Source organism: Cupressus sempervirens, chromosome 10, assembly GCF_028749045.1.
Source record: "Cupressus sempervirens isolate cs-2001-9-10 chromosome 10, ASM2874904v1, whole genome shotgun sequence".
NCBI lineage: Eukaryota > Viridiplantae > Streptophyta > Pinopsida > Cupressales > Cupressaceae > Cupressus > Cupressus sempervirens.
This window is the reverse complement of record NC_143127.1, coordinates 684,499,698-684,517,390: the sequence shown is the minus strand read 5'-3', so window position 1 is coordinate 684,517,390 and position 17,693 is coordinate 684,499,698. Positions and strand designations below refer to the sequence as shown.

The 17,693-nt window shown below is 34.7% G+C and overlaps 1 protein-coding gene across 1 annotated transcript; it reads right to left on the bottom strand.

Moving 5' to 3' along the window:
- Nucleotides 1–7,321: 7,321 nt before the first annotated feature.
- Nucleotides 7,322–9,848, bottom strand: LOC149535693 (short-chain dehydrogenase/reductase 2b-like). The gene is made up of 5 exons (XM_089806349.1): nt 9,710–9,848; nt 8,434–8,695; nt 8,268–8,348; nt 8,004–8,177; nt 7,322–7,906 (listed from the first exon to the last, which is right to left on the bottom strand). The coding sequence occupies exons 1-5, from the start codon at nt 9,718–9,720 to the stop codon at nt 7,514–7,516; spliced, it is 921 nt and encodes a 306-aa protein (XP_089662475.1). The 5' UTR covers nt 9,721–9,848; the 3' UTR covers nt 7,322–7,513.
- Nucleotides 9,849–17,693: the final 7,845 nt, after the last annotated feature.

The following is a 17,693-nucleotide window of genomic DNA, read 5'->3' as shown; positions in this document are numbered from 1 at the left end:
TTCTTCTCAATCTCTTCTAATTCCTCTTCCGTGACTTTTATCCACTGTTCATTCTTTAATGCATCTTTTACTATCTTTGATTCAAGTTGAGATAGAAAACAAATAACTTCTCTTATCTTTCTTCTTGTTAGTACACTAACATTTTTATCATCAATGATTTAATTTGGGGAGTGATTTAGTTTGACATGCCTTCTTAAAATGGGTTCATCTCTAGGAGCTTCTTTAATCACTTAGATTGGTTCCTATGCATTAACCTATTCCTCGATTAGATTTTCTATGACATTCCATTCAACTAATTTCATGTAGACAAATCTACGATAGTCTTTTGGTTCTCTTTTACTGGATTCATTATTCTTCCTTGAGTATTCATCAATTCTTATGTTTGCACTGTCTATCATCTTGTTTTTTCTCTTGTCTTTTCTCTTAGTGAAATAACCTAGGAATATATATTTACCACTTCTTGAATCAAAATTTTTCTTGAATGATTATCTCTCTTTATATAGCATTTACTTCCAAATACTTTGAAATAACTCAGATAGGATGATCAACAATATCGTAATTCATAAGGTGTTTTGTTCATAGCTTTCTTTAGTTGAACTTTGTTTAATGTGCAGATGGAAATACTCACTACTTCTCTCCATAAGGTTTGAGAAACACCTTTTTGCAATACTAATGTTCTTGCACAATCAATGATTGAACTGTTTCTCCATTCAACAACACCATTCTATTGAGGTGTCTTTGAGAGATAACATCTACCTTATGATTCCTTGTCCTTCATAGTATGTAGTGAATTCATGTGAAGTGAATAATTTGATCTTAACATATTTCAAGCTCCTATCAGTGTCCCTTTCTACTCTATCTTTGAATATCATAAATATTGACAAATATTTAGATCTACATTTCATAAATATATCCCATATCATTCTAGAATAATCATCTACAAATAGTATGAAAGACTTATCTCGTAATAAATTTGAGTTCCTATTAGACCACACAGATTGGTATGAACCACATCTAGGATTCCGTTAAATGAATGACTTTTTCTAATAAAACTAGAACTGGTTTAATTCCCATAGTGACTTTCTTTACACATTAAATTTTCTGGTTTCACTAAGTTAGGAAGACCTCCTACTGCTTTCATCTTACTTACTTTGATTAGATTATCAAAGTTGACATGAAAAATCCTCTTATGTCATAACCACAAATCTTCAACTCTAGCAATCAAATAACTCTTAATAGTAAAATTTAGATGAAACAATTTACCTTTGGTTTGTTCAGTGATAGCAATCACATCTCCTGATTTTCCAATGATCTTACACATTCCTTGATTGAACTCCCATATGCACCCTTTGTTATTTACATGAGAAACATTTAATATATTGTATAACAAGCCTTCAAGCCACTAATCATCATCATAATTTGTCTTATTATTCAAAACAATAGAACCTTTACCTTTCATAAAAGAGGGACTATTGTTACCAAGCCTCACAAATCATCCATCACATTCTTCCATTCTAACGACGTGGTGATATGAGAAACCACTGCCAATTATCTAGTCTCTATTGTGACTCATACTAGAAACCAATACTTTCTCATCACCATTAGAGAGATCTTCCTTAACTATAATTAACACAATTTCTTCTTTCTCTCTTCCATCAAATTCCTCATAAAATACGCCTTGTTTGGCAAGATAGCATGCCTTCTTGTTGTTCTCCTTCGATTTTCTTTGATTTTCCTTCATTTCCTTCTAAGGGAATATGAAAGAAAGATGTTCAATTTTATTGCATGAAAACCACTTCAAAGGTAGCATAACTTTGTATTTACCACTTCTTCTAGGCAACCTTCTAGCAAGAAGCGCTTATAATTCCTCTTGTTCATTTTATTTAGTCAAAATGTATTTCACAGAAAATAGAACAATAAGTAGAAGAATGATTTTTGATATCCTTTCCTTTTATTGCAAGTGCAAGATTCATATATGCTTTAAATAAAACTCATATCTTAGGCATATTGTTGTCAAAGTTAATTCATAATAAATCAATTTTCTTATCATTATTTGAAGTAACTGCACTAGTGCCTAAAGATATGACTTTTTGAATAATTGAGACTCCAATAGAATACTAAGGAAATTAATTTCAAAAGTATCTTACTTACCACATTGTCTTCCTCAAGAGTACTTCAAACATCTTTGATAGAAAAAACTAGATCTTTGATGCTTTCTCAATATTCTCATTCTCCGTCATCCTCATTTCACTGAACTTACCTATTAGACTGTCTACCTTATCTTTTTGTACATATGAGTCTCCACCATATACTTTGTATAGTTTCTGACACATGTCATGTGTGGTCTCTAGGTCTTGGACATTAATGTATTCTATAGTAGAAAGAGTGCTACTTATGGCTTCCATAGTAATTGTATGTTCTTATTGTGTCTTCACCAAATCTACACCAAGAATTCTTATAGGAACAATGTATATTGTGACTACATAATTTCTAATATTACTCATCCATACTTTTGAAATAGAGTTTCATCCTACCATACAACACTATGTAGCTTTCTCTTATGAACTTAGAACCTTCATTCCTTGTCATTTTTGGATCTTTCCCTCAAGATATTAAGCTTCACCATAGTAGAGGACTAGAGATATAATACCAATTGTTAGTCCTAAGGAATCAAATTACTAGGGGGGGGGTGTTGTGAATCATTAATCAACCAAATAATCAACTTTTAAACCTTTAATTAATAAGTAACTCAATAGAAATGAATAAAAGCATTCAACACATGAAAAAATTTACAAAGTTGACACAAATATTTAGGTATAATAGAAACCTAACTTGGATATAAAAAATGTGGTGGGGTATAGTACCCACAAATTGTGTACTCTTCTGAAGTACACCCTATTAGGAGATTGAACTTGTTAGGAGTTATAAAGACACTGTTAGGTGCCACCTTGTTATGGGATTTACTTGTAGCCTTTTAAAAGGATTTTCCTATTAGGGGTAACCTTGTTGAAGGACATTAAGTACTAGTTAAAGTTCTACCTTGTTAAAGGATTTACAATAAAGGACTTGTTAGGATCCACTCAAGTAAGGATTTTGATTGCTATAACTATTAGGGAACAACAAAAATAATGGTAGGTGTAACAAGACTACCTCTACCTGATTAGATTCACTAAAGCTCAAACTCACTTCTCAACACACCTAGCTTCTTCCTGGTTGGACCATATCTCACACTTCTTCACTGCACTTTCCTGATCATGGTCAACAACACAAATTGTTCAACCTTTACTAGTATATACATGTCTTCCAAGTTTACTATCTTAATCAAACCCTAAATGTGTTACTGATATGAAATTCAAGTATCCCACTTAGATCCAACCACCATAAGACAATAGCTTATGTTATAGAACATGTTTTTGTGATCACACCAACTAATTCATTAATTTTGTGCCAAAGGTCAAACATATTTTGACCAACCACTTGCTTCCTCTAGAATATTCTCCATAATTTATCCTCAAACAGTGTAATACCAAATCATCACCTACAAATGTTCATCCACATCATTGAATCACTATTGACTCTTCTAACATCACTACAATCTTGACACTAATCACCATTCATTAAGTAATTGATTGTTACTCAAGAACTTGTTCTTTGTTATCATGTTCATTGAACCCATCAATGCTTCACTAGTTGCCTTTTTATCTTGGAACTGCTTTACTTGTAATGATAATGAGTTGCTATTGTAACCACATCAACTTCACTAACTTATTCATATCATCCTATGATCAATCCACTCCATTCAACATGGATTTGACAAACCAATCAAATCACCTATTGCTTGTCACTACTCATTGTCATAGTTTTATTGCAAATTCATCAATCATCTTACTCTTCTCTTTAGCAACAACGGTCACTAGATACACTTCAAGGGACATCCCCAATACTCTCTTACTTATAACACCCATCAAACCTAAATTACAACACTCTATTCATCATGACTATACTCCACAACATACTCGAAAAATTGACATCAATGAAAACACAATAATTGATCATCATATTATCAAATTTGTCTCATGACATTACTAAAATCACTAGTTATCACACTATTGGCTATATTAGCTGTGCACAATCACATATCTTTATTATATATCTCTTAACTTTTCATTAGTTTTAGTTAAATTTATATTATTATATATTATATTATTTATTTTATGTTCATCATCATTTATTATATCTTACTTAGAAAGGTAACATACTTTCTATAATATTCTCTGAGTTATAATTAAATCAATTTATTCATTCATTCATTATAAATTTATTGTTATTTAATTATTTTAAATCTTATTTAAAATGATATTGATTGATAATATATTATATGTTATTTATATAATAATAATATGTAATTATTATTTATTATTTTATTTTAATATAAATTTTATTAACATTATTTATTTATAATATTGTATTATCTAATTATTATTAAAAAAATATTTTAAAATAGGGACATGGCAACTTGCTCTTACCTTAATATGTTTCTCTTTGTATCATGTATGCTGGATCATTTGAGACCCTTATGAGATATTGTACTATATTTTGTATTTGGATTATTATTACATATCTTGTAGTTGATGTTATTTCATTGATTATTTCTTATGACATCATTTGTATCTATGTATTCATTTATGAGAGATTGTATTTGATAACCATTTATGGTTGTGGATATTGTACTTAAGATTAAACTAATTATTGAAATTACCATGTATGTAATTCTACATGTAATTGGTGTTGTACTGCATTAATGTATATGAATACAAATATATTGCTTCCACATTGTTATCATTGATATTGCATATACTTTAAAAAGTATTGTTTAGTAAACGTGCTATCATGCTTAGGATAAGTTCTCTGAAATTCCTTAGCGAGGTGTTACAAATGAAATTAACTTAATGAAAATGTTACAGATTGATGGATTTGTCTTCCCATTATTGTTAAGGATTGGAATATTTATGCCAAACTCCATGTTGTGAAATAACTACAATTGACAAGTTCTTAATATGCACTTTGTTGAATGGATTGAGTATTCTTCACTATAAAGGCTTCAATTTCTCATCAAGCTCAATGGTGAGAGGTAACTTTGTTGTCAATATTCATGGGAAGAGTAATTGCAATTAATTTTGAAGAATACCCACGAGGATTATGATTACTTTGATGAGGATGATTATTCGAAGCTTCAAAAACTCTCATAGACACAACCTCATACATTCCCTTATCCACACTTAATAATAATCTTCAATGGATGTTTATAAACTGTCCCAAGGTGCCCAACTCTGCAGTCATATTTATTATTCATTATTGCACCATGAATTATGAAGTGCACTCATCTTTCCAATCTCACAAAACAACTCTGGGTGTTGGGAATTTGAAGGGTTTGACCAACTTACTGCATGGAATGATAATTCTTTAAAGCCAATTATTAAATTGGAATCTTCACAAAACTTTACAATATTCCATATTTGTTGATTGTGCTGCCATTGCATATTTTTGAGATCATGTGTCTAATCCATTTCCTCAACTATTTTTATCATGTAAAGTAACCAAGGAATAGTTATCCCAAGTTAGAGTTAGGGGTTCTGATTTTGAAATGCTTAACTCTTCACTTTTACAAGTTCAGATGTTGATGAAAAAGTTGAAATCTCAACTTTTTAAGTTAGAAACTTAATCTTTCCCTTAACCTCTTTTAATCCCATTTAACCCTTTTAAAAATGTTTAACATTCCAAATCTTAACTTTTTAAACGTTAATGTTTAGTTTTAGAAATTTAGATTTTAGTTTTTAAATAATTTAAAATTAGCACACTAACTTTGAAAGGGAATAACTTATGACTCTAATTTTGATTTCATAAATTTGAAATGCGTGATGAAGCTAATAGAGATCTCGAGATTTTTAAATCACAAAAACACCAAAAATGTAATGAATTACTAATCTTTTTCAAGCTCAAATTTTGACATGCTTTTTATTATTTTAAACTTGAAATTTGGCTGACAGTACCATGGAAAATATGATGTGCAAATAAATGGTTATATAGACCCCACAAATTACCTTGACTACTGCATGGAAAAAAGATTCAAAATTTTTTACTACTAGGAAAACCAAGGTAACACTATTATAAATCCTCTAATAAGAAGATATCACAGCATAAAGAATAAAGTTGATTTTCCATAGAATATATCAACTCAAATGTTCTTCTTGCCCTTGACATACTCTATCAATTTCGTAAGTTCGAATCTTATTCACCCATTTGTGTTATTTTTCATTCAAATATCTCTTACTGGAGGAAAATTTCTAGTCATCATTCTTAACCAAAGCTACTTAAAGATTCAAATGGGCTAGAGCTTACTTTTATTCACCCCAATACACACCTCCACTCGCCCACATTTTCACTCAGCCAGACATTGATCAAGAACCCTAAACCACTAAAATCATTGCTTTCTTAGATAGATGCCATCACCCATGTAATATTGGGGTTGCAACTCTTTCCAAAAGGAGAAAATTGTGAATTACAACTTTGGGCTTTGAAGATGGGTTACTTAACCATGATTCAGTTCCCATCCTTCACAACAAGACTCCCATGGCAACAACTAGTAGACCCACCAAATCCTACTCTTGCTCTGTTTCCTTTGCATCCTTTGACTCGGCCTTTGTCTCAATATTAATCAGCATTTTAATCTTCTGCTCTTATAGAAATCTAGAAATTTTTTAAAAGATGATATTGTGGAGCACCGGAAAGTATGAAGTGTACTTTTTGTATTTTCTTCCTCTCTGTTTCTTTCAAGTTTTGGTTTGGTTTCTTCCTCTTTAATTTTCAAATTAGGATCTTTTGATTTTGATGTCTTTTCCACAGGGCTGCATTGACTTTTGGATAACAACACCAAACTTAGAAAAAATATTTTTATCCTTCCAAAATAAACACTATCTTTTAAAACACTATTTCTCCTAAAAGATAAAGTTTTTATTATTATTTTCATTATCCAACACAGAGAAATTCAGGACCAGCAATAGTTTGGTTTTGATTTGAGTTTAGACTTTAATCTCTGAACTGGAGCAGAGTTTTGCTAACACCTGAAGCTTTACTCAAGTAGACTATAAAAAAGACATCTTTTTTAATTTTCCACTAAAAGTAAAGAAAAAGAAAGGAAATGAACTTTTATAGTCTATACTACTAGCCATCTATTGTTAGATCTACATATAGTTACAGTAATATAAAACTATAGAAGAAAGAACAATAATTGAAAAAAAAATATCAAAGATGTACCCCAAAATTATGAATGAAAATGAGCCACAAGTTCCTCAGTTTGGTTATTTTGTGTGGATTCAAGTTCATTTTGCTACAGGGAATCATACTTCATCAGATCAAATAAGACATTGACTTTAGCTTAGTGTTTTGCAGCCTGGTAGATACAAAATGACTGCTGCAACACCAGGGCATTTTATTTGCAATGAAACGTTTAACCTCATTTATCTAAGAAATAAAAGCTAGCTATTTCCTTTCCATTGTAATATTGCCCAGAAGGTGAACCAGGGGGAAGAAGGGCTAGCATGACAGGACCCTCTGCACCTTCATCAGGCGATAGATGCCCTGTATTGAAATTCATCTCACTCTTTACATATCCTGGATGGACACAGTTCACATACATCTCAGGGTTTTGACGTGCAAGTACCCGTATGTAGGCATTCACAGCAACCTTGGAAACATAGTAAGCTGAAAATTGAACGGGCCAGCCATTGCACTCCAATAATCCCTCTTGAAAATCTTTTAGGAAACTTCCAAGAAATGTGTCTATTTTATCTTCGTTCAAGTTGTCCAGGTCATTCAAGTGCTGCCTCAGAGCTTCATTTTGAAGAAACTGTACAAAATTCAAACATACAATGTAAATTTACAGTGAGTGACAATCATCACCGACCGCAAAGTTTCAGTCGTTTGTGGAGATAAAGTTTGCTCACCTCCAGGACTCCAGCACGAGAAGTAACACTCACAATTCGACCTCCACCATCACCAGCATGCTTCAAAAGAGGAAGAAGCGCTTCGGTCATTCTTTTGGTACCATAATAATTTATGCCAATGCATTCCTTGGCCATTTCATAGTTCTCAGAAATACCTTCCACTGTCTTTCCAGACTTCCATAATACGGAACAAAAGGCTGAAAGTTAGTAGAGCGCGTAATATTCTTAGCTCATCAATCAGTATACAGAGAGAAATTGTCTTACAAATATCTGACTTGGATCTGCTTGATTGGCCTTTAAGATGTCATAATCTATTGAAATCCCCAATATCCCTGCATTATTAACCTGCAAACATATATAACAAAACATTATGAAAAATATTCAGATTCGAAATGAAAGGAGAAATGTAAGATGAGAGAATAGTGGGTACCAGAATATCAAGTTTTCCATAATGCTGCTGCATCCATTTGGCAAACACATGAATGCCCGTATCATCCTTCACGTCCAGCTGATAAAAGACAACATTATCGAACCCAGCATCATGGAGTGTTTTGACAGCAGCCGTGCCCACCTCTTTATCTGGGTCCGTCAAAATTACAGAAACACCAGTCGCTGCCAATCTGCGAACAATTGCATACCCAATGCCTCTCTTGCCTCCTGTTACCACTGCTACAGTCTCCTTTGTCCACCATCTGAAATTATAGTTCAGGGTCACCAATGCTAATCAGTTGTATGAGATCTTTTATTGAAGTCACGAATGTGCAGGAAAGACTACATTCTTCCTATGAGTAAATACTAAATACATTAGAAATCACCTCTATTAAAGATCAAGAGCCCATGGGGAGGTGTACCAGTACCTAATAGCCAACTTCCTGCCTTAACTGCACGTGGCTAAATTTTTTGGGGTTCTGGGTAATAATGATGCACACTGTGAAATTCCAATGGGAATTTCAGAGTGTGGCCTAGATTATGGCTGCTCTTGTGCCATTACCCATTTGTAAAATGTTTGAACAATTGACTAATATTTTGTCACAAATGTTCTAATAATATAACATTTGCACATAATTATTATCAATCATGCTCTATTGGTACCAACAAGCATACACAAGCCATCTCATTAGTAACTTTTTTCTTAAAAAGACGTGCAGCTAAATGTAGTGCATATAGCGACACATGCTCTTCCCTACTTATAATTCTACTTTTACCTTAAAAATCACCGTTATTAGAAATCCATTGATAAACGAGAGTCACAATTTAGAATTCCATTTTAGATATCCTTATAGAAATTTAAACTTTATTTTTAATCATGATTTTAACAAATAAAGCTCTGCCCCTTGGACAAGTCCAATAAACTTGTACAATCCAATCAGTGTATGTATAAAAAGTAATTTTATGCATTACACAGAGTTACAATTCAGAAAAAAACAATCCAGATCAAACACTTGTCCAACAACAGATCTTCGGCAATTGGCTTGATTAAAACAAGGCGAAAACATCAACTTATAATTCTGGAAAACATGATCATCTTCCCTGTAGCAGGGCCGGCTTAAACGCGAAGTTATCTGCTGTCCATGATTCAACACTTACACAAACAAAAGATCTTTGCCATTTAACTTCATTTAAGTTAAGCCAAAAAATATAATGTCATAATTCTGAAAAACATGGTAATCTTTCCTGTACCACGGAGGACTTAAGGACTTAGTTACCTGCTGTCCATGCTTTCTCTTTCTCCTTTGTGTGTCTGAAACAATTCTGGTGAGTTGTATTGATGATATATAAAACTGAAGTTTGTCGGATACAAAAGATCAGGATTACTCAAGAATAGTCCGAAAGTCTAATGCAAGAGTATCAATCACGTTCCTTTCCTCGCTTAAGCAATTATTTAATGGCTATATTTCAAGATCGGCATGGGCCAAAATTTTATGCGCACATTAATTAATAGTCGTAACTATTCTTTCCAGATATGCTCACATGGATGCCAAAAATTCACATGGAAATGTTTTGGCGTTTTGCATTGATTTTAAACATGCCATAACCATATCAGATCTAAAAAGTTGTCTCCGGTTGACGACGTAGTTTTTTTTTTTTTATTGAATAAAGCCGACTACAAAGCTGAACAAAGCAGCGTTGCCTTCATTTTCATTTTGGTTTTAAATAAAGCTGATTATAGGATTTAAAAGTAAATAATATAAATTTAGAAAAATCATATAAAATTAAAAGTTAGAAAAATTTGCTAAAAGAGATAATTATAAAATTAATTTTTATTTTGTATGCTTAATGTCAAATTAAATTTTTGCATCCATACTAGTACTTGCTATTAGAAAATAGTACATACATTTATTTTATAATAGTCATTAATGAATTGGTTTATCACCAATTAGAAATAATTATTTAATTCATAACTCAATTTTCTGATATTAAAAGATGCCAATATTCATTAGCTACTTTTAAAAGATTTGTTAATTATTTTTGAAAAAAAATCACGCCTTAGCTATATTTAAAGAATTTGGCTGCAATGTAATTAAGATATGATGTAATCTAAATTTTAATAATTATTTTTAAAATAGAAAAATATATTATATTACACTAATGATTTATATGATTTTTTTTCTATTATACATTAAAGATAGAAGATCAAAACGATTAAAGTAATAGCATCATTCAGATCCTACTGAAATCACAGCTATCAGTATGACCCTAAGCATTTTCAGCATCAACATAAAATGCTAAACAATTGTAGTTACAAGTTCACTGTTTGATGAGCAAAATGAAGTTACATAGTGGTATAAATGGACAAAGCAAATCACAAAACAAAGTAGAAAGCAAGTTTGCAACTTGGCTATCAGTTAACTGGTGCCTTCCTCGACTGAAGCTTGGATTTTGTTCCCATTATTCAATCAAGGCTGCTGAAACTTTTGTATCTTTTGACGAACTCTACCAAGCCTCATAGAAAGAGTTGGATCTCTTTCTTATTGTTGGCCCATGTCTGACCATAAAGTATTTTGGATGCGTTGACTGTGACAAGTCCATCATCAAGCAACTTTTTTCAAACATTCACCTTGATATCTTCAATGTTTCACTGACCCGTTAGGCAACATTGGAGATATGTTTTTTTAGCATAGTAAGCAACCTATCCCTCTTGAAATTTCTCATTCCTGTAAATCCAAATTTGTCAAAGTATTTCCGCAGATGCAATTATTGGTGGAGAGAAATTCTCTGATAACTTTCAAAGCCTTCTAAATATTTCTGAAAACTATGGAATCCAAGGACTGGGAAAGAACCCACTAAGATGTCACCAAATGGATGTCCCTTCCAAATTTTAGCCATTTTAGGAAAAGATAAGTTACTGCTATTCTGCTAGACAAGAATTTTCCAATGCTCTTGGCCTTCTCGAACATTAAAGATACATTAGATTGCCGAAGCCATATCGCAGCTTCTCAGGTTTTTAAAGCCTAAGCCAACCCATTTTCCATGGTGCGCCAATTCCATTTAACCTAACATTTACTGATCCCTTTACCATTAGATTGCAAGAACTTCCTAATTTGCTTCTGAACTTCATTAAATTGGTAAACATTATATAACCAGGCTGAAGAATAATATAGGTTACACGAGGAGAGAATCTTCTGACATACTTGCAACCTGCCTGCAAGAGAGGGGAAATGCTTATTCCATCTGTTATTTTTCCTTTCAATTTAGGTTCTAACCCCTAGTTTATCAGAAACAACCAAACTGTGTTCGTCTAACGGAGATACATCTGAGAATCTTATGATGAACTAGGAAGCCACAAAGTGGCCTCTAAAGCATAAGTGGGATATTGGCATGTTCTAGATTTTGAAAAAGCATATGATAGGGTGGAGTGGTCCTTCCTTATCATGACACTTCATGCTTTTGGTTTCCCCAACAGATTTTTCCATTGGGTTCAGGTACTATTAATGCTTGCTAAGGCAAGATTATATATTAATGGTTCCAAAGCTGAAGGCTTCAAGTTAGGAAGGTATTATTAGGCAATAATGCCCTCTAGACCCACCCTCTTTGTCATTGCATCTGATGCTCTTCACTACCTCCTTAGAGAGATCAGTCTCTCTCCCAGAATCAAAGTTATCAATCTTCATAGAAAAGACATGCTGATCAATCTATAGTTTGCTAATGACACAACTCTTTTTGTTAGAATGAAGGAAAATAGCATGGACTCCTTGATTAAAAAACTTCATAGATTTTGTGTGGCCTTGTTGATGTGAGTTCTAGTACAACATGCAAAATCAAACACTTAGTATTTCAGGATGAAACACCAAATCTCCAACTCTCTCTTGAATAAGGATGCTCATATGCTAATATACATATATATATGGATTGTGTGATTAAATGAGACAACCTCAAGGTTCCTTCTTATTGTGGACTTCACTCAGTTTTAATGATGTGATGGTTGGTTATCACAAAGGGACTTATGCTATTCATTGGATGGACATCAACTTGACTTTTAACTTCTTCAAATCAAACAACTTCAAAGAAAGGGTTTAAAGAAAGCTATTGTACTCCTAGAATGTAAGAAACTATGAATCTCTTTGTGACTCTATCAGATTTTGTTTAGCCATCAACATCAACCAAGCTTGTGCAATCTCCTTAGGTAAATGTAAGATGTTCAAACTACCACCATTCCATTAACACCATCCCTCAATGCATATCAACATGTAAGCAATAATCAAATTTATGTTCATATAAACTTACAATCAACAAGTAGCTAGTAGTTTGGTCTAAGTGAGTTCACCAAAGATGCATCCAAAATCACTTCCATTCAACTAAACACTATTTCTAATCAACATAAAATAGAATCTACTATAAGAGAGGGATTGAAGAAGCCATGCAATACTTCAAAGAAACACATGTAATCCACCATAAAGACCAACAATGAATCAACAATTACTTTGATAACAATATGGCAAAAATTTCAACAATTTTCTCCCTTAGCTAATATAATATAATGAGGTATAAATGAGAAGGCCCTAGGCTTTTATAGTTGCTCATTTACAATGAATGACCAAGATCAGTTAAAGATCAAGGGCCAAGATTTACTTATTACAAACCTTAATTAGTGTTTCCACACTATCATCCAATTACATGAAGGCACCACCCTGTAGACTTGATCAATTCTTTGTAATGAGAAAATATCTCTCGATACTCAACATTATCAAGCCTTCAATTGTCATGGCACATTCCCGAATTACTTCATCTTCATAAAAATATCTCCATCTTGGTTTTTGGAGACTTTCTCATCATGATTTGAATTTGATTATACTTCCACACTTGAATCTTGAATTTCTTGAAGTGATGAAGTCCTTCATGTACTTGTTCCCTTCAAAATAAACTTGGATATATTTTTCACTTGTAAGCTTCAAATATTTCTCTTGAACACTATCGTCACACTTTTATCCTGCCTATTGGTTCCAAAACCACAAATTGGAAATCCAAGAGCTTGCCACTTCTCCGATAGGATTCCACAATCAATTTGGCCATTGACCGAGAATCACCTTGATTCCCCTGCACTTTGTGATGTCCCCTTCTAGCTAGAGACATCACTTTAGCTTGTGATTAGCCTATCAGAGACCCTCGTAGGCTAGTAGGATTGGTTAGAGGGTCACCTTGGTGTGGAGATCTTCCAAGGACCTGAGAAGAGTACACTTCTGGGTTGCCAGAGTTTGTTTATTATGAGTTTGGCTTGGTCAGGCTATTTTTAGCAATTTTGGAGTTATAAAGGTGGACCCCTGCTATTTTTAGAAAAGGGGTATGGTCATATGCAGCTCTATCATGTTAGCTCCCGGTTCAGACGACATTCAAAAATGTTGAGTAATAATGGAGATATTAATGTTTATTTAGTTAGAATAAACATTATTGGTTTTGAGCTTATATTATTAAGTTATAATATGTTTTTATATTATAACTTAAGTGAGGGTCATGATATCATAAAAGGGGGCCATATTTCAATTAATTGTGGGTCCAAGCTTATGGGAAAATTAAAAGGGGTTTTCTAAGTTCTAATGTAATAACATTTTTTATGTTATTATTATATTCTTTTATCCCACATTGAGCGTAGAGCCTCATTCTGGAGTTGAGGAGTCTTTATAAACAAACCTTGTCTTCCTTCAAGAGCAGGGTTATGAGAATTATTTAAAACCAGGGTTTCTACAAATTCGAGAAGAATTCAGACTGTGGAGGACGTAGTTTCTTCAAAGTTGATGCAATTTGAAGGTGTGAAATATCACCCGAATTTTGCCTGTGAGTTGGCTTCATCCAGAAGTCAATATTGTGTTTCAGTAGGAGAAAATTGGATGGATCTGTTTGCAGATTTATAACAGCAGCTACAGTACCGGGAACAGTGCGCTACAGTGTCGTGAACAGTGTGCTACAGTACAAGTGAACAGTGCCGTGAACAGTACCGTGAACAGTGCCCGTGAACAGTGACGTGAACAGTGCCGTGAACAGTACCGTGAACAGTGCCCGTGAACAGTGACGTGAACAGTGCCGTGAACAGTACCGCGCTACAGTAAATTCAAAATCAGAGATTTAATATTGCAGATTTTGATAGGCGCTGCCTAGAGAGGGAGCAATCAGCAGCGTGTTTGCATTTTGGGAGTCAAAAATCAGGTTTTTTCAACTATTAATGCTGATGTTTTTTTATGTATTCTTCCAACAATAAACATTGTATAAATTGTATGAGCCATCTGAATAAATGAGTTCGATCAGCATTATAATTAGATTTGAGTTATAATTTTGGGTAAATTAGTTTCAATATTTGTATTCTCTTTTATAAACTCAAAAAAAAACCAGAAGCAACTTGAAACATTCAAGAACCAACAAAAAACAATCATTACACTCAGGGAAACAAACAGTGATCAGCATAGAGCCTATTTGGGGTTCTTACAGTGGTATCAGAGCCTAGTTCCTGCCATCCTGAGGGTTTGGGAGTCATATGCAGCCACTGGAAATTGGACCACATAGGTACTATACCCGCAGGAGAGCTTTGATTGACAGAGAACAGCTACAGGAAACAGGAAATATGGAAGAGAGGTATGATGGTAGTCCACCTAGAAACAGGAGGAATAATGATGATCAGGATACCAGAGAATTCTTTCGTGCAATGGTTACAGGGCAGCAGCAGATGACACAGGCATTACAGGCACTCACTACTATGGTAGAAAGGATGAACCCACCTGTTAGACAGAATGGGGAACAGGGAGTACAGGGAGATAACAGGAGTGCTACAGGTAATCAGAGACCACAACGGACCCATTCTAGAACAGCTGATAGGCCTACACGCCCTACATTTGTTCCGGAGGAGCCAGAAGAAGATCCGACAGAGGAGGCGGCAGGAGACCCCATATTTGCAGATGCACTCATGGCTGCAAATGATGAGTGGGAATTATTAGCTCCACAGGTTCGGGAGAGGATGACCTTTGAACGCTTTGTTAATCAGAGGAGAGAGCATTACAGGTCACTCAGACAGGATAGGAGGCCTAGAGGTCAAAATAGTGAGCTGAAGAGGGCTACAGGCAAGCTTACTATGCCTACATTTGATGGGAGTGGTAAGATGACAGCTCAAGCTTGGATTCATAAACTTGACACATTTTTGGCACTGAGGCCAATGACAGAGATTGAAGCTATCAAATATGCCACCTTGCATTTGGAGGGAGTAGCACATGATTGGTGGTACCATGGTATGGTAACACTTCAGCATAACCAGGTGACAGAGTACCAGGACTTCGTGGATAAGTTGGTTGAAAGATTTGATAAGAAAGATCCAGAGATTTACTTCCGGGACTTAGCACAGTTGAAACAGACAGGCAACTTGGAGTATTTCATTGGTGAATTTCAGCAGTTGGCAGTGATGGTGCCAAACATTTCAGAGCGTAGATTGATAGTTCTTTTCATTGAGGGCCTATCCGAACCACTGAGAGGGTGGATAAAGGCATTTGATCCTATTTCTTTACAGGAAGCGATGAAAAGGGCAAGAAGTATGGAACATGCAGTCCCAACAAACAAATTTCAGTCCAAAGGAGCATCTTCTAGTAAGGATAACAAACCATTTTATAAAAAACCAGAGAGGACTGATTTTAAAAATGATTCTAAAGATAAAACTCCAGCACCTTTTGACAGGGAAACATTAAATGATTTGAGGAAGAAAAAATTATGTTTCTACTGTAAGGGACCCTATGATGCAAACCATGATTGTCCTCTTAGGCCAAAGGGAAAAGCTAACAGAGTTATGTGGGCATACTATGAGGAATCAGAATCAGATAATTCAGATCAGCAGTCTGATATAGAGGAAATGGATGGTGGAAAAGAGGAAGACAAGGCTGAAAACTTGTTTGAAATGGAGTCCAAGGATGGGGAAGGAGATGGGCAACTTAGGGAAGCTCGTCTCACTAGTATTAAGCAAGAAGGATCATTCCGGATGAGAGGAGTACTTGCTGGACAGCGAGTTATAACTTTGGTTGATACAGGTGCCACTCATAATTTCATCGATGCTAGGATGGTGGAGAAGCGTGGCATACAAACAGAGGAGTTTGGGGGAATTAGAGTGAGGGTAGCGGATGGCTATGTTCTCAATTGTGATCGTAAGATCACTAGACTCCCATTGAAAGTTAATAATTATGACTTTAAGGCAGATTTCTATGTTGTGCCTATGGGAGATACAGATATAGTTCTTGGGATGAGTTGGTTGCACGATATTGGTGAGTTCACTCTTAACCTCAAGGAGATGGAGATGAGGTTTAAAGTGAATGGGAAGACACATATCCTTAAGGCAATTAGGGATAGTGATCTCAGGATAGTCTCTTTTCGGAGGATGGCTAGATTGATTCGACATAATCAGGTAGAATGGGCAGCAGAGTGCATGTTAATGCCATCACAGGAGGGACAGCAGAAGATTGAATATCCTCCTGATATTCAGGAGCTTAGAGTTAAACACTCTAAGGTGTTTAGTGACATTCCACCAGGTAGACCACCAGACAGGGGTATTGAGCACATCATTGAGTTAGAGGAGGGGGCTAAGCCCATCATGATTACACCTTATAGGCATCCGAAGAGGTTGAAGGATGAAATTGAGAAAACCATAAAGGAGTTACTTGCTATGGGCCACATTAGACCAAGTAAGTCTCCTTTTGCTTCTTCAGTGGTGTTAGTAAAGAAGAAGGATGGGACATTGAGGATGTGCATTGATTACAGGGTGCTTAATAGGAAGACAATTAAAAACAGGTACCCCATTCCCAGGATCGATGAGTTGATAGATGAGCTTCATGGAGCTTGCTTCTTCTCAAAGATAGATTTGAGATCAGGTTATCACCAGATCAGAGTTAGAGAGCAGGATATTGAGAAGACAGCCTTCAGATGTCATTGTGGCCATTTTGAGTTTGTAGTTATGCCATTTGGGCTAACTAACGCACCCGCTACTTTTCAGGCAACAATGAATAGGGTTTTCCATCTTCAGTTGAGGAGATTTGTACTTGTCTTCTTCGATGATATCTTGGTATATAGTAGATCTTGGGAGGAGCACTTAGTTCACCTTGACACGGTGTTGGATATATTGGGCAGAGAATCCTTGTATGCAAAGGAGTCGAAGTGTGATTTGGGCATGACAGAGTTGTTGTACTTGGGTCACATCATCAGTGCAGAGGGCGTACGCATGGATCCTGAAAA

Bases quoted from the DNA above. Each gene is read 5' to 3' on its own strand.
- LOC149535693 (XM_089806349.1), bottom strand. The intron at 8,349-8,433 runs GTACCCACTATT...ATATGTTTGCAG, and splicing joins ATGGAAAACTTGATATTCTG to GTTAATAATGCAGGGATATT. The intron at 7,907-8,003 runs GTGAGCAAACTT...AATTTTGTACAG, and splicing joins CTCGTGCTGGAGTCCTGGAG to TTTCTTCAAAATGAAGCTCT.